Genomic DNA, 21819 nt, shown 5'->3' on the forward strand with positions numbered 1-21819 from the left:
AAACCAATCTTAATTGCCTGCCTGGCACTTCTAATCTCCTAACTAGAATAGAAGTCAAAATGAAAAGTACTAGCTAAGTGGTTTGAGATTGGTAGTGAAAGAACAGCATCCAAAGCACAACCTAGATTCTGATGTCTTTTACTTTTCCCCTCAAATTCTTTTCATTGTAAAAATAAGACTCTAATCACATTAAATAAAACATTTTAAAGTTAAAGTTTACCCAGTCTTCAGCGTTCAAGCAAAATAAGTGTACTGGAGACCTAACTGCCAGGTGTCACACCCCATGCATTATAAACCTGCTACAACTGTTTTTGCCCAGGTCATAATGACCTCCTAGTTACCAAAGCTAATAGATACTTATAAATTCTCATTGTTTTACCTCATTCCTATCTGTTCCTATTTTCTGGACCCTCGTTCGATCCCTAATGGATCATTCAGCACTTTGATTATTACAGGGTTATCCCTACCATTCTCCTTGTCTTGAATTCCTTCTTTCTCTAGGCTGTTCTGGCCTTCACATCATTGTGATCATGGTATTTAAATTTTTTAGTTTCTCTGGAAGAATATTTTATGTATAACGTAGCAATTTGGTGTAGTAATGAAATGTTTTATTGCACATACCCTGTGACCCAGCAGTTTCACCTCTTGGTGTCTGCCCAATGCACAGTGTGAAAGATATAGACAAACCATTGTCCAAAAGACAAAAAGCACCCACCTCCCCAAACAGCACATTCTTCTGGGTACATTTCTGCATGTGTAAATAGATATAACAGATCTGGGCTATTTCTCCCCAAAACTTGTAATAATTGTTGTTCTGTTTGGTGGCATAGGGAAGGCGGTAGAGGAGAGAAAAGGGGACCAGGATTGGGAGAGTGATCAAAGGGAAGACTCACCTGATCTGTAATAATTTTTATAAGGAGCATGTATAAATTAATTAACTATTATATTAATAATAAAACTTGTTTCAACATCCCTGATTCTCCCACAGAGCTTTAAGCCCCCTTTCTGTCTACTTGGCACTTTGTAATACATCCAAGATAGCACTTGACACAGTGTTTTCTATTTAGTCTCTTTGTGTCTTTTTTTTTTTGGTAAGTTTCTTGAGGATGAATGATTGTTTTTTCACCCCTAATAGTTGGTGCTTAATAAATACGTGTTTGAATGTGTGAATGATCAAATGTCTTCATGAATTAATTATTAATAATGCCTCATATGGTTACTAGGCTATAATTTACTCAACCCTGTTCTCCTATTATGAACATTTTTAATGTTTCCAAGTTTTGATTATTAAAATAAGCCCTATTGCACATTTTCGGTATGTAAATTTTTCTTCCTTTCAATCATATTCTTGTAATATATTTTCAGGAATAGAAATACTGGGCCAAAGAATAGAGTATGCCTTGGCTTATGTAAAGCCTCATTGCTTTCCTGTTCTTGATTTCAACTTAGAATCAGAGACTTTTTAACACTATGATGGGGCTTTGAGAGACTTACATACTTGAAAAAAAACTCCTATGTATCACACCGGTTTTTTTCAAAAGATGAAAAGCTGAGCTGCTGTGTTTTAAGCAGGTGCCACTGGGTCCAGGGCCTCAGGTTGCCCTGCCTTGCCCTCACCCCTCTGCCACTGCCACTGTGAGGCCCCGGAGCTGCCATTGAACAGCTTGAAAACCCCAGATCTAAGCCCACTCCCTCTTTACAGCTGAGAATACTAAGATGTGGGAGGTAAACTGATTTTTCCCAAGTCACCCAGTTAATCCACTTCAGTGACAAGATTAGGATTGGGTGGTCTTTGAGAGGTAATACAAATAGCAATTATGAGTACGTACTTAGGATTCAGAGAGATAGCCTAGCTGTGTGACTTAGGAAGTTTGCTTAACTTTCCTGAGCCTCCATTACCCATGTATAAAATGGGAATAAAATATATCTCGAGGATTATATGAGATAATATGTGGGACACAGGTTTCTTCTGGTTCATTTGTTAATCCCATAGTACCTAGCACATTGTAGATGCTTAATGAATACCTATTTAAGGAATAAATACGATTTTCAATTTGAGGAAAGATTATTCAATGTGCTAGACTATTCGTGGTTTCTCTTGTAGAATATGTGATGTTTGTAATGTTGTTCTATCAGTATCGAGGAGAGAGATATAAATATTTGCATAGAGTTTGATTTGGGACGTGTAAACTCGCTAAGATCCACTTTTAAAAATGAGCCTCTAGGCACCAGTGAATCTGAGAAATGTTTCTCCTCTCACCCTGCCTCTTGTGAATAGATTACCTGCTATGCCATGGCCTGTACAGAAACTGCAAGAATTGCTCAGCTTGTGGCTCGTCAGAGGAGTTCTAAAAGGAAAACCGGGCGGCAAGTTAATTGTCAGATGAGAGTAAAGAAAACCATGCCATTTTTTCTAGAAGGTAAGCTCTTTTCATATGCTAAAATTTTAAGCCTGTCTATGAATACATCGTCATATGGAATTATGGAAGCATTGCTTGTATTGATGATAAACACCTCTGTTTGTTAACATTCACACGTCAAGGGGGAAATCCTAAAGTTAGTATTTCCATTTGAAATTGACTTCCATCACCAGATGATGAGCATAATTTACTAAGTTATTATACAGCGTGAAATAACTCAGAATAGATTTTAATTAAGCTTATTGTGGCAAAGTATTGCTTTATTCTTTTAAGTTATTTGGGGTAAAGCCTAATCCAAAATGTTGGATGAACCAAGAACCTAGGATTTAATGCCTTATTTAGCAAATCATGTCTTTATACTTTTATACTAAAATCCTCTATTTTCAGGAAAAAAACCATGAATTATATAATATACAAAGGTGTTGTAGGCAACTCAGCCAGTGTTTACTGAACACTCATCTCAAATAGCTTATAATCATTCTAAAACTAAATTCTGAAGATATAGTTCAATGGTAATATAAAAGAGTAGATGCCTAAATGCCACAGTGAGCATTTTCAACAAGGGAGCAATTGTGGTGAGAATGGCAATGGAGGGCTTCGTGGTGAAGGGGGACTTGACCCAGACCTCAGACAGTGGGAAGAGTTTAAATTGATGGAGAAGAGATAGGAGGACTGAGTATTGTGCATTTGTGGCAGCACGAGGTGGCTGCCACTGAAAGGGTGAGTGCTGAGTAGAGGGATGATAACTGGCTAGTTTAAGGTATGAAGCCACATTTTAAAGAATCTCACCTGCTAAATACCAATCTATTCTTCCCCCACTGACAAACCCTGTAGTGGCAACTTCCTCGTGTTCTTACAAACTGTTCTGAGAATAGAGACCCACAGAAAACATCTGGACAGGGGAATGGCGTAGTGAAAACTAGACTTTTGGGAAGCTAATTGATTTTATTATGTATGCCTAACTTCTTAGGAAAACCAAAAGCAACCCTCAGACAACCAGGAATTTCTTCAGATTTTTCTATCAGCAAAAAACCTAACCCAACACTGTTAAGAGACAAAGGAAACTCTCTTGGAGTTAAGTCTGATGCTGAAATGCCGCCTTACACATTGCACACAACTATTGGAAGTGAAGTATTCAAAGATGTTCCAGTGCAGAGGCATGTGACCATGTCTACCAACAACAGGTATTTGGGCTTTATCTGGCTAAAAGGAGAAAAGTATGGTGAACGTAGGATAATAAATGTTAAAAATGTATGTTCAGGATAAGAAGGAAATACTCTGTTATATCTAATGTAAGTTCACGTGTGGAAGGGAAATGCATCATTACTACAAGGCCACTTTTCTTGCTACCTAAATGTCATTGTCTGAATATCTTCATTTTATATTTTCTCTGCATTTTTGGTAATCTCTCCTTATAAAATTCACATTGAAAGCTCTCAGAGGAAAAAAAAAAACTCTAACAAGTTATTTTAAGATGCTGTTTCAGCATAACTTACAATTTTTTCTGAAAACCTTTCTTATAATTACTTTTGTAAATTTTTGGTAAAATCTTACTGATTTGCACATTCCACTATGCTCTAATAATCATATCCATAATTATACAGTAGCATCATACATCCGTGTATCAGAGTATTGGACAGAATAAGAGCAAGCTTAAAGTCATAGTTTGGGTGCTGCCATTTACTAGCCAGGTGAACGAGTGAAATTATTTCATCTTTTGGGCTGTGGTTTTCTCATTCATTTAATGAAAATGTTAAACTAGGTGATCTCAAAGTTCCTTTCTGGTTCTAAATCTTTCTTTTTATTTTAAGATTTTATTTATTTATTTGAGAGAGAATGAGAGAGAGAAAGCACATGAGGTGGGGAGGGTCAGAAGGAGAAGCAGACTCCCTGCTGAGCAGGGAGCCCAATGTGGGACTCGATCCAGGGACTCCAGGATCATGACCTGAGCCGAAGGCAGTCGCTTAACCAACTGATCCACCCAGGCGCCCATGGCTCTAAATCTTATAATGTAATTCAGGTCAGCAAACTACAACCCATGGGCCAAACCTGACCCATTGCCTGTTTTTTTGTAAATAAAGTTTTATTGAAACAAAGCCACATCCCTTTGTTTATATGTTGTCTGTGGTTGCTTTTGCCAACCACAGAGTTGAGTAGTTGTGCAGAGATAGTATGGCCTGCAAAATCTAAAATGTGTACTAGTGGACCCTTTACAGAAAAAGTTTACCAACTCCTGATATAGATGGATCAATATCACATTCTTTCATTCTTTTCATGTCTTTATAAAATAAATTTTGTTGTATAATATCCTTTTAAATCAGTGTTCAAAAATCCCAGCACTGCCCCCCATACTAGAATATTTAGAAAGAATTAATTATTTTTAATAAGTTAGATGAAATTTTTCATAGTGGTATATATTTAATGCTAGTTATGGCTAGTTATTACAATTTTGGTGAGGTCTAGGAAATACATAGTTAAAACTGGATCTTGACCCAAAGCACAGGTTGGGTCCCATATGTGACGAAGGTACCATCGTCTCCTCTAGTTGTGTGCCTAAATTTCAAGATCCATTTTGAATTGAATCTATAAAATGACAGCAAAACCTGGACATTCTGGATTGTGGTCTCAGGGGGGCATTCTCTATCCCATGGTCTGGTGTCTCCTACCTGTCTCTTAGTGGCAATAGGCAGCCTAGGTGAGTGCCTTCCACTCCTCCAGGTACCACCAGCAGTAACTGAGTGGGGGCTGTGCCAGCACCAAGCAGCCCAAAGAGCAGGCCCAAGGTGGTGCTTTCCAACCTACAGCCCAATGTGTTGTCACCCTTCCACCTAGCAGCATTGTACAGGGATGTACATTCTGCTCCTATGGGCAGCACCTGCAGAGATCAAGAAGGAGCCCCAACAGCAACAAATAAATGTACCAGACCAGAATAGCACTATAAGGGCACTGAAAAATGAGTTATCATTGAAACTATAGCCTACAGAAGTGGGCCAGGAGCTATGTGCTAAACCTAAGCAGGGTAGCTACCTGCTAAAATACGACTTTTAAATAGAATTCAGAGTCTCCTAACATATGTCCAAATGTCCAGGATACAATAAAAAAAATCATTTGTTATACTAAGAACCAGGATAATGACAACTTGAATGAGAAAAGACAGTTGACAGATGCCAACACCAAGATGAATCAGATGTTGAAATTACCTGACAAGAATTTTAAAGCAGCTCTCCTAAAAATGCTTCAGTGAACAATTGCAAATAATTTGAAAAAAGTGGAAAAATAGAAAATTCACCAAAGAAATAGAACATAAAAAAAGAACCAAATGGAAACTATAGTATTAAAAAATGGAATACCAGAATAAAAAAATCACTGGGCTCAATGACGGATGAATATGACAGAGAAGAGAATCAGTGAACTTGAAGATAGAGCAATAGAATTGGCCCAATATGAACAACAGAGTAGACTTCCTTCAAAAACAAAGTAAAACAAACAAATAAACAAACGAAAAACACCTAGTAGAGCCTGAGGGGCCTTTGAAAATAAAACACCTAGAAGAGCCTTAGGGACCTGTGGGGAAAATAAGAAAAGGTCTAACGTGTATTATCAGAGTCTCAGGAGAGACTCAGGAGAAGACAGAGTGGGGCTGAAAGAGTGTTTGAAGGCCTAATGGCTGAAAACTTCTCAAATTTGGCTAAGGACATAAACCTACAGATTCAAGAGTTCGGAGGGACCTAAATAGGATAAATTCATTGAAACTCACACGAAGACACATCATAATTAAACTTCTAAAAACTAAAGACAAAGAAAAAATCTTGAAAACAGCCAGAGAAATGACACATCATCTATAGGGGCATATCAGTTTTGTTTTGTTTTGTTTTTTAAGATTTATTTATTTATTTATTTATTTATTTTAAAGAGAGAGTAATATTAAATAGTAAAAACTATTATTAACTTAAAATTTGAGGACTCACCAAATCTTTTGAGAAGCTGATAAAAGGTATAAATGATCTTCCCAGAAAAATAAATGTGTACATATATACACACATCCTTGTATATTAATTCAGGAGATTCGTGGCCCCCAGAAGCCCTTTCTCAGGACCTCTGATTAAGAACTCATGTCTGCCAGTTAACAAACTGGAAGGTTCTAGAAAAATAACATGACAGATATTTTCTGATATTGTAGGTATCAAGCTAAGTTTACCATGTGTCACCAGTAAAATAGAAAGGGGTCAGGAGTAAGGATATCTGATTGATTTGTGATTTCTCTGGTTTATATGAGGGAAGGAAATGTTTATCTCTAAAATAATGTAATTCATGATCATTGTATTTTTATTAAGGTGATAAAATTACTAAATTAGGTATTTAATATATTTATCCATAAAACATAGATAAATACGTGCTGAAGGTCAAGGTTCCCATTAGGCCCAGAAAGAGAGAAGAGGGGCGCCTGGGTGGCTCAGATGGTTAAGCATCTGCCTTCGACTCAGGTCATGATCCCGGGGTCCTGGGATTGGGCCCCGCATCAGGCTCCCTGCTCAAGTGGGGAGCCTGCTTCTCCCTCTCCCTCTGCCATTCTCTCCACTTGTGCTCTCTGGCTCTATCTCTCTGTCAAATAAATAAATAAAATCTTTAAAAAAAAAAAAAAAGAAAGAGAAGAAATTGCTATGTGTATATTATAGTGAGTAAGATCACGGACTTTGAATAGGAATAAATGGCTGTCTGGCATTAGCCAACAGACACCATGATCATAAAGGCATCTTTCAAGTATTAAGCTAAATGAATATAAATTTATTGTTAGTTTCTGAGTCTTTGTATGTTTAAGACTATTGTATGTTTAGTACATCCTGAATATTTGTAGGAAACATTTTCTAAAATACCTTTATTGCTTTTTTCTGATTGCAAAAGTACTATGTGTATGGTATAGAAAATTTGCAAAGCATAAGGAAGTAAAAGGAATAAAAAAAATTGCCTCTAATCCAAACATAAATGTAAACATTTAAGAAATATCTATCTTTTGGGGGCACCTGGGTGACTCAGTTGATTAAGTGTCTGACTCTCGATTTCGGCTCAGGGCATGATCTCAGGGTCCTAGGATAGAGCCCTGCATGGGGCTCTGCACTCAGTGGGAAGTCTGCTTGAGGATTCTCTCTTGCCCTCTCCTTCTGCCCCTCCCCCCCCCTTTCTCCAATAAGTAAATCTTTAAAAAATATATCTATTTTAGGGGTTCCTGGTTGGTTAAGCACCTGACTCTTGCTTTCAGCTCAGGTCATGATCTTGTGGTCATGAGATTGGGCCTCGCATCAGGCTCTGTGTTTATCTTGGAGTCAGCTTGAGATTCTTTCTCCCTCTCCCTTTGCTTCTCCCTCCCCCCTCTCTAAAATAAATACATCTTTAAAAAAAAATATGTATTTTATTTGTGTGTATATAAGTTTTTAAAAATACCAATGAGATCATGCTGTGTATTACTGTTTTATAACCTGTTTTAAAAGGTAAATAGCTTGTTGGCCTTGGGGTGTACCTGTGGGTGCTGCTGGCCATGTAGTGTCTTTTGATTTATGACCTTGACATAATAGATAGGCTTGTGGTTTTTAAATTTAAAGATATTAAGATTTAATTTACTAAAATTTATTCTAAGGGGTTATTTGTACTTTTATACTTTTTTAGGTATCTGTATTTTATCAGCTTACATCTTAATGCCTAAGTTTCCCCTGAAAACAGCAAATAAAATTATGTATTTATGAATGAGGGAAAAAAAGAATACTTCTACATTATCAATTTTTTAAGTTTGTTTATTTATTTGTTTATTTAAAGTAATCTCTCCACCCAGTGTGGGGCTCAAACTCATGACCCCGAGATCAAGAGTTGCATACTCTTCTGACTGAGCCAGCCAGGTGCCCCTACATTATCATTTTTCATGTCAGGGAAGTCCATTGTCCAACCACATATTGTTGAATATAAATGATTTCCATTATTGTAAGCAACTCTTACTGAATATCTCTGTAGAACAGTCCTTGCATATATTCAAAACTAGCACCTTAGAATAAATTGGTAAAATTGGGTAGGAGGGTATACATACTAAGGCTATTACTAATTTATGCTCTACACAGATTATACCAATTATATTCTAGAAGCATATGGATGTGATTGTTTCTTTGTACCCCGGTCAACATTAGGCATCACTTTTTTAGTTGATACTTTAAAAGGTGAAAAAATGTACCTGTGTTTTAATGTCTGTTTCTTTGACTTTGATTCTTAAGGAGGTTATAATTTTGTCATACGTTTATTCGAACATTTGTAGATCGTTTATGAATTACATGTCTTTGCCCTTTGCACGACTTTTCTGTTTTTTTTTCTTTTCTCATTTGTAAAAATAATTTATAAATTAAGGATATTGACCCTTTGTAATATGTTGTCAGTGTTTCCTCAGTTTATTTAATTTTGGTATTTTCATTATACAAAGACTTTTAAAATTTTCTAGAGTTACATCTATTAATCTGTTCTCTTGTGGCTGCTGTCTTTAGGTGTTAGGCTTAGAAAAGCATTTCTACCCCAATATTATATAATAGGTCTTCTGTTTTCTTTTAGAATGTTATGGTCTCATTAAATCTTTAATCCAGAATTTATGTGGTTGTACAGGATGAGCGTAGCAGTCTCGTTAGCCAGACGTCCTGCATAATCTTTTCTTTCCACACTGGTTTCGAATGCTGTATTTACTAATAATAAATTGTTATAAATATATGACTCAGTTTCCGGGCTTTCCATTCAGAACCATTAGTTATCTGTCTGTTCTTTTGCTGTGCCAAACTATTCAAATTATTATAACTCTATAATGTGTCAATAACCTTTACTCTCCACTTCCTCCTTTCTCTACTCCTGATTTGGCTTCTTGCTTCTATCATGTGCTTTCATTATACCTATTGCCACTCTCATAGCACTTAGTAGGTTTTGTTTTTATAAATAGATTTTGTCAGTGCATTATTATCTACTTTCATGGCAGAGATTATACAAATCTAGCAGCTTATAACGCATATTTATTATCTCCTAGTTTCTGTGGGTCAGGTACCTGACACTGCTTAGCTAGGTCCTCTGCTTCAGTCTCTTATGAGGCCGCACCGAAGGTACTGGCCATGGCTGGGGTGAACTGAGCAAGAATCTGCCTCTGGGCTGATGCACATGGTTGTTGGCATCATCATTTCCCTTTTTTCTCAGTGCCCGAGTTCCTAGCTATTGGCCAAAGACCACCTTCAATATCTTTCCATATAGGCCTCCCCAGTATGTCCATTTGCTTCATCAAAGCCAGCAAGGGAGAGATTATGCTAGCAGGGGGTAAATTAGAATCTTTTGTAACCTAATCATTTGTAATCCCCTCAACCTTGAAATAGAAGAATTCTGTTGGTTAGAAGCAAGTGACTCAAGGGGAATAGATTGCACAAAGCTGTGGATACTGAGGCAAGAATCACTGGGGGCCATGTCATAACTGCTTCCCACAGTCTGTTTTATCAACTATATGTATAGTCCATGAGATAGGGGTGTGTTTCTCTTGCTTAATCATAGATCATTTCTGTCTCCCCATGCCCCCACATAGTAGGTCCTTAAATAAGTGTTTGTGGGGTATGAATGTGTCTCTAATACATAGCATATGTTTAGATTTAATGGGGGATTTTTTTGGACCAGTCTAAGTATTTGTCTTTTTTTTTTTTAGAGAGAGAGAGAGAGAGTGCGAGTGGGGTGGGGGGAGAGGGAGAGAGAGAATCCCAAGCAGACTCCACACCCAGTGCAGAGCCCAACTTCGGGGTTCCATCTCATGACCCTGAGATCATGACCTGAGCCAAAGTCAAGAGTCGGACGCCCACCCGACTGAGCCACCTAGGTGGCCCACTATTTATTTGTCTTTTAAGAAACAAAATAATAAATGTTTTATACTTACTGTTATAAAATTGATTAGACCTCTTTCATCTTATTATGTTTGTTTTTCATATGTCCCTGCAGTTTCCCTTGAAAGCTTTCTTTTGCTATGTCAACTGTTTTCTTTCCTGTCCATCAGACCTACCCATGCTTGAACCATAGCTCTCCTTGCCATAATCTCTCTATGCTCTCTCTTTGCTCATAACCCTCTGCCTGCTACTAGAGCCCTCAAAGCAGACTCAGAGCAGGGAAAGGTTCCAATTTACATTTTTATGGTCTGGTGCAAGGGAAAAGAGTGCTGTCTCCCTACCAGTTCTGCATAAGTAGGAGTTGGATATGTTTTGGCATCTTCTGTTATTACCCAGATGCATTAATACATAAATATGATGCTCTTATAGTTGCATACCATCATATAGTAAGTAAATTGTATTGGTAGTCTACCATTTAATAATTTATTATACAATTAAAATATTATGAGATGTGCTCCATTCCAAAGAATTGGTCTCATTTTTAGAGTATTCCATACCATCCAAAAATTGGATGTACTGTGTCATTGTCACCCACTCTAGTGCCATACCCACTGTTGGGCAAGATGCAGTCATTGATTCATTCAGTCATCTTATTCACTATACAACATTCACCCTCCCTTGCCTGTACCAAGCACTGCCCTAGGCACTGGAAACAGGTCATTAGATACTTGGAGTCTAGTGAGGGAGACTGACATGAACACAAATGGGGTGTGTGTGTGTGTGTGTGGTTTCTTTGTCCTCCTATTTGGAAAAATCTTCCTACATATATCCAATATAATTTATATAAAAATTATTTGGGGGAGGGTATGAGATGTGGGGAATCTATGTTTCTTCTTTTCTAATTTGTTATTTGAACAATCCCCTCTGTGGTTTGGAATGCCACTTTTCTCATATGCTCAGATACAATGTAAATTGAGTGTTTCTAAGCTCTGTATCATTTTACTTATCTGCTCAAAGATTATAAATGTTGCCACTTTATAACTCATTATAGTATCTGGTGATGGAAGTCCTTCATTTTTTAGTTATATTCCAAAATATTCTTCATGTTCAACTGCTTATTCTCTGCATGATTTTTTTTTTTTTTCTTTGTACAGCTAGTCCCTTAAAGGTGAGTACTTGGAAATCTAACTTCCAAGTTCTTTTAAAGTTCTAGTTTAAATTTAGCTTTTAATACCCATCACCCGGTATTAAGGAGGGCACATGTGGTGATGAGCACTGGGTGTTATACGTAACTAATGAATTGTTGAACCCTGCATCAAAAACTACTGATGTATTATATGTTGGCTAATTGAACATAATAAAAAAAAAGAAAAATGCTAAAAGTGAAAACCATAATAAAAAGACTAGTAAACATAACTACATTAAAATTTTAAAAAATAAATTTAGCTTTTAACACATTTTTCTCTGGGTGAGTATGAAACATGAGAGCTAATACCAGGTATCATTTTCATTTTTGCTCATTTTGAAATATTCTGACTTGTTTTGCTGTTCAGTGCTGCAGAGACTTTAAATGAAAAGTGGTGTTTAAAACTTGGCATAGATTTTGCTATTAGAATTTTAACTTACTTTTTTTTTTTTTAACACCTTAGGTTTAGCCCAAAGGCATCCCTTCCACCACCTTTTCAGATGCATCTCTCAAGAACCTGTGCTAAGGAGATGAGTGGTATGTTTTCTAAACATTATCTTCATGATACCTTTTGGCATCTGGAGCCTCAGAGCCCCTAAGAAAAATATCTGATGGTGGTTTTTCACATTTGCTCTCACCTTATCCTACTTGGAATATATCTCTCTTCCCCTCTTTCCTCATTTCTTTAAATCATGACATGAGGTGATCTAAAGAGAAAATAATACCTCCAGAGATATCATTATTCTGACACAGGCCTTCCTCACATCAGGCCAATTCTGTTTCACTTCCGTGTGTCACCTGCAGAGATACTTGTGTCCCTTGTCACGCTCTCACTCATTAGAGGGTAAGATTTAAAGTACGTAAATATGGGACTTCAACTCATAAAGTGGTTTCAGATACTCCACCATTTAAAAGCCTTGGACCCTAAACCGTGTGCAATGACCACTAAGCATCTAAGTACGAATATAAATGATTCCTTGGGTTATAAAATCCAAAAGGGCTGTTAAGAAAACTGTAAGAAATATAATAAAGTCAAAGAATCTGCAGATTAAAAATGCACACACTCGTTTTCTTGTCTTCTCCAACCAAAGTATACATTCCCTACTCATAGACCCACCTGAGGGACACAGTGTTTCAAAATCAGTATTTATGTAGCAAGAAATTTAAGTGTGATTTTAAATGATTTGCTGCTTTAAGTGTGATTCTTAGTGAGTCAAAATAATTTTTTCCGTAAGAACACATCTCTGGTATTTCTTATGGAAATTAACTGAATAATATGATTTCTGTTTATATCAATTACTGTTACACAGGCATTTTCTGAAACATGGCTTACTCAGTAAAGTTGTATACCCTTTAGAGACTGTAAATCCTTTTCAGTTAGAATAAGCTTTTTTCTACAGAACCATGAGGACTTGTTTCAGGAGGACTGCAGTTCACCTGGCAGCTGATATATACACACTTATACACAGTCTCTCCTACCTGTTATAAAACAGATTACTCCCTTGATTTGTTTAACAAAAGGCACACAAGTTTAGGAGACTCCCAGTGGCCCTACAGAAGAGGTGCATTTAGCAGAGACTCCAATCTTACATCAGTTCTGACACTCTCTCTTTACGGGAGGTCTGGCCAGTTCTCAGAAGCTCATCTTTTCCTTATTCCTGGTCCTTTTGTATCATTATCTGGGAAGAACCTAAATAAATTAGTAATGCCTTTATATGGACATCGTGGACTCATTTGTTTGCTGAGCCAAATTAAGTCTCGTGCCCTGTGGTTGATAAAGCAAAGTCAGCATCTAGCCATCCTCAAGGAACCACTCACCCTTTGGCTTCCTGGCATCCTCAGAGGCCAGCATTCCCAAACTAGTCTGTGTATCTCTCTACCTGCCAGTTTAAAATAGAACAAAATTTGCTGAATCCCGGTAGAAATACTGTCTGATTAAAATATGAACATATTTTGCTTGTAGATGGTAATCTTTAACACTCTAATCTGTGTCCCAGGGAAACTTAGAAGAGGTTTGAAATGAATTTCATTGTTCTTAAAATACCAGAACTGTCAGCTGTAGTGGACACTCGAATTTCTTTATTGTCTAGGATGTTGGCTCAGGCATTCTAAGTTTTAAATAAAAAATAAGTGTGAGTAAAGAGAGCTAGCTAAAACTTTATAAAAATTCACTTATAAAAGATAAATGATTTGGATTGAGGAAATAAAAGCAAATTAGTAGATATCTGTGGGTACCAGAGCTTTTATTTAGTTTATAAACTGAGGCTAGGATGATTACTGTAGGTGGATCAATTTTTGAACTTCTGTGTATTGCTGAATTATTTTTCTCATTAATAAAGCAGAAAATTATATTTTAAAACCTAGACAATTTTTTATTTTCTATAAAACGTTCTTTGATCTTACAATTAAGGCATTATCCTAATGCTTTGTGGAATATAACTTTAAGCATTTCATATACACCGACATTGTCTAAAATTTAACCTTTCTTAGTTGCACTTAGGAAATGATTGGTTAAATAATAAATTTCATTATTCTTTACAAGGCAAGATCATCCTGATGTTTAAATTAAATTAGGAAGCATCCTTGTAACATAAAGGGAGCAGGTTCCCTCTGTGGGTGACTGTTGAGCCTACTGGTCATTTCAGAGTTAAAATTTAGAATGAAGTTGTCATAGTCCTGCTTGGCCTAATCCTGCTTGCTTCTAAGTCCCTTGACCCCCATAAGCCTGAAGTATAACCAAGCCTAATGACACAAATACTAGGTAATGGGGATAATCTAAAATGTTAAGCCTTCTGGCTAATTCTATCATTTTTTTAATTTAAAGATAATTTAAATCAGACTGTTGAAAAACCAAATGTCACGCCTCCTGCCTCTTACACTTATAAGATGGATGAGGTTCAAAACCGCATAAAGGAAATACTAAACAAGCATAACAATGGCATTTGGATATCTAAGCTTCCACATTTTTACAAAGAGTTATATAAAGAAGAACTTAATCAAGGAATTTTACAACAATTTGAACACTGGCCTCATATTTGCACGGTACGTTTCTCCTTCTTCCTCCCTTCTGATGCCTCCTCCCTGCCCCACTTTCAGATTTTGAGTTATTAGTCATATCACCTTTACCCCGGGAGCATGAAGCACTTGACATAATATTGCTTCATTAATATTTATCTCTAAGGTTAACATCAGTTAACCTTAGAGATATCAGTTCTTATTTATAGAAGTATGTCAAGATTGAGGGCTATGTGCATTGTGATTGCTATTTTTATATATTTTGTTTTAAATTATTTTTACGTGCATTTAATATGTGATAATATGTATATCATTTTGTATTGAACTGCTTCCAGTAGATGCTGCTAACTTTGCCGTTTTCATAAGTTGAACTAACTGGTAATAAAACTTTATTAGCTTCAAATTTTACAGGCTTATTATTTTGGCTGTTTATAGAGTACCTTATTTTAATTTTTAAATTAATACAGGGTTGTGATTTAAAATGTTTACAAACTTCTTTGGAGGAAAAAAATCGACAAGTGAACTGACATCAGTTTCTATACCTGTTTCTACTTGAGAGTCTATTATTATAATAAAATGATGGATCAGAATAGTTTATTAGAAATCCTAGTTCAGCCAGCAATAGAGACAATTAGATTCTTTTTTTTTTTTAATTTTTTTATTGTTATGTTAATCCCCATACATTACATCATTAGTTTTAGATATAGTGTTCCATGATTTATTGTTTGTGCATAACACCCAGTGCTCCATGCAGAACGTGCCCTCCTCAATACCCATCACCAGGCTAACCCATCCTCCCAACCCCCTCCCCTCTAGAACCCTCAGTCTGTTTTTCAGAGTCCATTGTCTCTCATGGTTCTTCTCCCCCTCCGATTTCCCCCCCTTCATTCTTCCCCTGCTGCTACATTCTTCTTCTTTTTTTCTTTCTTAACATATATTGCATTATTTGTTTCAGAGGTACAGATCTGAGATTCAACAGTCTTGCACAATTCACAGTGCTTACCAGAACACATACCCTCCCCAGTGTCCATCACCCAGTCACCCCATCCCTCCCACCCCACCCCCCACTCCAGCAACCCTCAGTTTGTTTCCTGAGATTAAGAATTCCTCATATCAGTGAGGTCATATGATACATGTCTTTCTCTGTTTGACTTATTTCGCTCAGCATAATACCCTCCAGTTCCATCCACGTCGTTGCAAATGGCAAGATCTTATTCCTTTTGATGGCTGCATAATATTCCATTGTATATATATACCACATCTTCTTTATCCATTCATCTGTTGATGGACATCTTGGCTCTTTCCACAGTTTGGCTATTGTGGACATTGCTGCTATAAACATCGGGGTGCGCGTAGCCTTTCAGGTCCCTACTTTTGTATCTTTGGGGTAAATACCCAGGAGTGCAATTGCTGGATCATATGGTAGCTCTATTTTCAACTTTTTGAGGAACCTCCATACTGTTTTCCAGAGTGGCTGCACCAGCTTGCATTCCCACCAACAGTGTAGGAGGGTTCCCCTTTCTCCGCATCCCCGCCAACATCTGTCATTTCCTGACTTGTTAATTTTAGCCATTCTGACTGGTGTGAGGTGGTATCTCACTGAGGTTTTGATTTGGATTTCCCTGATGCCGAGCGATATTGAACACTTTTTCATGTGTCTGTTGGCCATTTGGATGTCTTCTTTGGAAAAATGAGACAATTAGATTCTTAAACTAAAGTAACTATTAGATGTTTCTTAATGTTTTCATTTACGTAGTGTATATTCAACGATGTAACTATTTTAAATGGCAGCATTAGCAGCTACTTGGGGCTTCTAAGCTTGCAGAATTAAATATATATATATGCTTTTGTTTGATAGAGGGCTTTCATTTATCTAATTTAATATATATTTTGGCCCCCGACCTTGTTGGGTAAAGCACAAGCCACTCTCTTTTTCTAAACACCTGGCCTGAAGACAGCATGTATTTTTGTAACCACTTTTTCCTTCAGGTCACTGACACCCATTCGAGTCCCAATCACTTTCCCGGCAAGTGTCATTCGTTCATTCATCCGACCATTTGTTCATACATGATTTACCGTGCCCCTGCAGGTACCAGTCACTGCTGTAGATGCCAAGAACGCCTTAGGGCCATGTCACGTGTCATATTACACAGTGGAAAGTGGGAAAACAGGAAGACATAGCAAACTCTGGAAATAGGCTGTTGCCTTATTTATAAAGTCAGGAATGTTTACGGACTATGTTACCCCTGATTTATGTGGAATATAGGGTTTGCTCTTATAATGGGAATTCCTGTTGGTTGCCGTTCATTTCATTCCATTTTTACTCCTTCCTAGGGAGAGTTTTCTCCTTGGCTGCAGGTTTAGCAGCATTGATGTGCCCCCTCAGGGTTCCCTCATCTTGAGGGGACTTTGGATGTTTCACCAGGCTGCTCAATTTAGAGGTGCAGGGCCTGGAGCCCCTTTCCGAATGCTTATGGCTCTTTTATTTTTTAAATCTATATAGACAGTCATAAACGTATAGCATATCTTCAATGAACTAAGAGCCCTTGTTTGTCAGGATACACATATAACTCACTTTAAAGCTTTGGTTAAAAAAAAGTTGTCTTTGGAGTAAATTTTTAAAAATTAACTCCACAGATCCTAATGTATTATTGTTTCTGGTTGTTTTATTTTATACTCCATGATAACTACTAGTGTCTGTGTAGCTTAATTTATGGCTTTTGGGGAGAAATTTTCATCTTTCCTAACTATATGTCTGCAAAACTCCAAAATTTCTCTTGCTAGGATTGTAGGTGAGAGAGTATATCTTTGATGTTAAAACTTTACCTAAAATGAAGGGTTTCTTACTAAATTTCGGGTGCTGAAACAACTGACTTTTTATTTTTTGGTTGTTCAAATTCATCTTTGTTGCATAATAATGTTCAGGCAGTGAGGGTAGAACGTGAAACAGACATAGAATATACCTTTCTTATCTATATTCTGTGTCTCTCAGCTTTGAGTAGGACTGTTCCAGATGCAATCACTATAAATTATTAGGGATGAGAATTTGCTTAGTGTTAAAGCATTGTGTCTAGGATGCCAAAAACTGCCAGTCTTATTGATGTCTATTAATCTTTTCAAAACTGTTTTCTTATAACCTCTGAATATTTTTAACAGCCTGCTGGTATACAGTTTTAAACAATTACACCATGGTTATTTTTAGACAGTTTTAAACAGTTATACCATGGTTGTTTTCCCTTTCTTCTGACTTCTTGCTTTTCACCTTACTGAAAAGCAGAAATGCTGATAGCATGCCCGGGGCCGATGCTATTACAGGTGAGGACATTCTCAAATGCAGCATAGAAAATTCCGAGTAAGGGAGATTTGGTAGTGTGTATCTCTCTATATAGCTCCTTGTGAAACTGAAGAAGAAACCCAAGTGTGGCATATTTCCCTATTTTTCTAAAAAAGTGCTCTCTCTCCCCCAATCATATAAAACATTCAACATAAAAAAGATTGAAAAATAGAGTTATGAAGGCAAAATCACCCATTTATACCTATACACAATGGATACACCATATGTACTTGACAGATTCAGAGATAGCCACCTGCAGGTATTTCCATTTGAATATCAGAATGGGCAACATAAGCTTCTGGGGCCAAGGAGCAGCTCTGAAATTGTACTTTCATGGAGGTTCTAATCAGCTATGTGCTATAAGCCACTTCACAAGGGTATTGGATTACTTTCTGATGCAGGCGGAAGGATGCTTTGACTCTGTTGTTCTTAACCTTTGGATCTCTCCAACAACAAAATGTGGACTGAGTTTTGAAAGCTAAAGAGCATATAGTCATGTTCACAGTGATGAACCCGTTGCATAGGGTTCCTAGGCAACTTGTGAGGGAAGTGGAAATAGTGCAGAAGCTGTCGTGAAAAAGCAAAGAGCCCGAGATGGTAGATCTCTAGCCCAAGGATACTGAGCTTAAGAATTCCCACTTAGTCCCAGGAGGAGGACAGTAACACCTCTTAGCTGTTCTAGAATGCTGGTCTTATTAATGTTCTTCTTAACTGCTGTGTTTAGCTAGGATTTATAAAATGCTTCTATGAGGGTGCCTGGGTGGCTCAGTCATTAAAGCGCCTGCCTTCGGCTCGGGTCATGATCCTGGAGTCCTGGGATCGAGTCCTGCATCAGGCTTCCTGCTCGGTGGGGAGCCTGCTTCTCCCTCTGCCTCTGCCGCTGCTCCCCCTGCTTGTGCTCAGTCTCTGTCAAATACATTTTAAAAAAAAATGCTTCTATGAGCCAGACGCTGCCCTGGGTGCTAAGGATAACGGTAAACAAGACAGACATGGTCCTTGCCCTTATGGCACTTACTGTCCAATGGAGAAAATAAACATTGAACAAATAATGGTAAGCCTGTGACTGTGCTGAAGAAGTGCAGGGTGTTAAGGAAATGTGTAAACAACTTAGGATGATGAGTCAAGAAAAACTTCCTGGAGGAGGTGCCTACTCACTGAAACCTGACAGGTGAGCTGAAGTAAGCAGGCAAAGGAGGCAGCTTGTGCCAGAGCCCTGAGATGGAAAGAAAAACAAACTTTTTCAGGAAAACTGAAAGAATTTCAATAAGGAGAGAGTGGCTCAAGAAGAAACTCAAGAGGCAAGCAGAAGCTAGAGGTCACTTTGTGAAAGAGTCATCATCTGGTGGGAACTTAGCACATACCCCACACCAGGAGGTCACCCAGGATCCAGAGCTTCTGGCAGACTTTGATTTCTAGTAAAATTCCAAATCTTACAACAATGACTGTTGAACACCAGAGATTTTGTTGACATTCTCCACTCTCTGCAGTATGGGTAGAGAAACCTCTCCATTCCCACGTGAGCCAGAATATGTATCTTTATTTAATGCCTTACCTGACACTGCACAGAGAGCTGGTGGGCTCTCTTAGAGCCGGACAGGACCACATGCGCTCAGCTGAGAAGGATTTCCGCCCTGCCTCAGAGACCTAGAGGAAGAGCACAGGGCCGCTTCGGGATAGCTGGGGCAATGTTCTGAGTTGTGCTGGAGGCACATCAGGCCTTAATTATGAATATAACATTTTGTGAATGAGAGCATGAAATTCTAGAACATAAAATGTGAGCGATGATAAAACTGCCCAATTGTACTAATTATTCATGCTTTTATAGAAAGTTGTTTACTATTAATCTGTATTTTTGTTAAATGTCATTTCCCTACCCCTTAGAAATCACTGCACTTTACATTGTTGAGTACTCTAATAACTCAGACTCTAAAAATTCTTGAAGTTCTGAATTGCATCAATACAGTAATCTCCATAATATCATAGGAGGCGACGGCAGTTCTGCCACTTACAAAGATATGTTTTTATATTTTTGGATGTTCAGGAATTTTTCTTTAATTGTGGTAAATAATTGTATAAGATAATAAAGCCACCTGTTAGCCCATGCAACATGAACTGCCCTTTTTTAAAGCCTGGATATTTCTGGGCTAAAGCTGAACAACTTGAATTTCTAAGGAAGTGAACATAAATCAAACAGCAGTGATGCGTCCTCAGATTTAATAGTATGGATACCATCTACATAGCACCGCCAGCAGAAGCAGCAGTGAAAAGATAAACTGAGGGCGTCAAAGTATAGCCATAATATCTAATTGGAATCCAATTTCTTTTCTAATCCTTCACCAATAAAAAAAAAAATATGTGGTGAACACATTGAAACAGTTTAATTTTAATTTTAAATTTCATTTCAGTGAACATCTGAATAGAAGAAAGACTAGCACTGTGGCGAAATGAGATCAGAGATGTTGTGTATGATGTTGCTGTGCTGGGACGTGAAACAGAGCAACTGCCCATAGGGCGCTCGAGTAGGATAGGAAGAGTTTGGGCTTTGGAGTTCCGTGTTTGCCTTGCCATCTCTTAGCTATATTACTTTCAGTGTACAAATCATCCTCTCAGGGCCCCCACTGTGTTCTAAAATGCGACTCTATCCATCGCATAGGGTTGTTGAGTGAAGTGGGACAAACTATAAAAAGCAGCTGCCATGCAGTATCAGACACATAGCAGCTATTTAGGAAAAAGGCCGTTATTTTTTGAGGGGCAGCCCAGCTTAAATTAAAGCAGGTTATAACCACCAGCAAACCAGAGATATGCCCAGCAAGCTCTACAAAGGAACTTATCTCAGTGAAGATAGAGGAAAAGCTAATGGAAGAACAAAAATTTAAATTGAAAAAAGATAAGGAGAGTAGATGACTGAAGTCAAAGGAATCGAAACTCCAAGATGAGGTGAGTTTCTGTTATCTTAGGGGCACACCCCCCCGCCCCCACCAAAGGTAATGAGGGCATGCCTAGAGTACCTACTTAGCCTAGAAGGCACAGTGAAAGCCACAGCCGCCAGCAAGGATCATCCCCAAATGTGTTAAATTCTGCACACATTTAACCAGAAGATGCCATCGTCTTGCTGAAGGAAACTGAGCAAGAGCCTGACCTTGGACACGCTGAAGCAAAATGACTTGAAGTCTATCCTAATATAAATAGTTGCAGTCAGCATCAGTAAAAAGTCCTTACTAGGAAAAAGGGGTGAGAGGTGAAAGAGAGTATGAGCCTTAAATTGTATACAGTCTATAAAAATGCTCATCCAAGATGGTGGAGAGAGTTTTTCTGAGCAGACGGTTTGTAAACACTCAGGGGTTACCCTCGACAGGCACTTTTTACCTTTATCTTTGATTTAAATCTCTGTGGAGTATGCCACAAACATTTGTACTTCTTAAACAGAAGCAACTAAAAATTGTAACTTTCTGAATATCTTGGGCTCGGCATCACTAGTATTGGTAAACTGCTGCAGATAGGGTGGCAGTTGTCGGTGGCGTGGGACATGGAGATATGTGGGTTAGCTCATCTCTCTATTTCCCTGCATGTAGTATATGCCCCACCCACTGCCCTTATGGGCTTCGGCTCCCAACCTATCAGTTTGTCTTCACTGTGGCCCAATGGTGCCATTGGGCACCATTTTCTCATCTCTCTCAGTGGTCTGACTTTTCCAGAACTTCTCAGTTTTAGTACAAAAAGACTGAGCTCTTAAGGAGGTCATCAACCAGTCAATCTTTCTTTCTGTGAACTGGCTAATCATAGAGTACTAGCTTCTGGTCAGTAACTCTTTGATGTTTTCACTGTTGCAAGGTACTTAGGGGTCTTTTATTCACTGCTGAAATTGAGTTTTTAAATTGGTTTCTTTTTGAGTTCAAAACCTTTCTAATGCTTGGATTGCTCAGAAGCAGGCCTCCAGGTAAATGTGATTTTACTGTACTGTCTCCGGTTTGTATTGGATGGTGACCACATAAA

At 37.9% G+C, this 21819-nt stretch overlaps 1 protein-coding gene across 3 annotated transcripts in view; it reads left to right on the forward strand.

The window, feature by feature from the left end:
- Positions 1-21819, forward strand: part of TDRD7 (tudor domain containing 7) — a 76185-nt gene that overhangs the window by 15057 nt on the left and 39309 nt on the right. For all 3 annotated transcript variants that reach the window (XM_032418332.1, XM_032418334.1, XM_032418335.1), the window contains 4 exons: positions 2279-2420; positions 3391-3604; positions 11941-12014; positions 14302-14519. In XM_032418332.1, the coding sequence (XP_032274223.1) occupies positions 2279-2420; positions 3391-3604; positions 11941-12014; positions 14302-14519 (648 nt within the window). The remainder of the gene's footprint in view (positions 1-2278; positions 2421-3390; positions 3605-11940; positions 12015-14301; positions 14520-21819) is intronic.

The sequence above is a fragment of the Phoca vitulina genome, unplaced genomic scaffold (assembly GCF_004348235.1).
Source record: "Phoca vitulina isolate PV1807 unplaced genomic scaffold, GSC_HSeal_1.0 scaffold21, whole genome shotgun sequence".
Taxonomy (NCBI): Eukaryota; Metazoa; Chordata; class Mammalia; order Carnivora; family Phocidae; genus Phoca; species Phoca vitulina.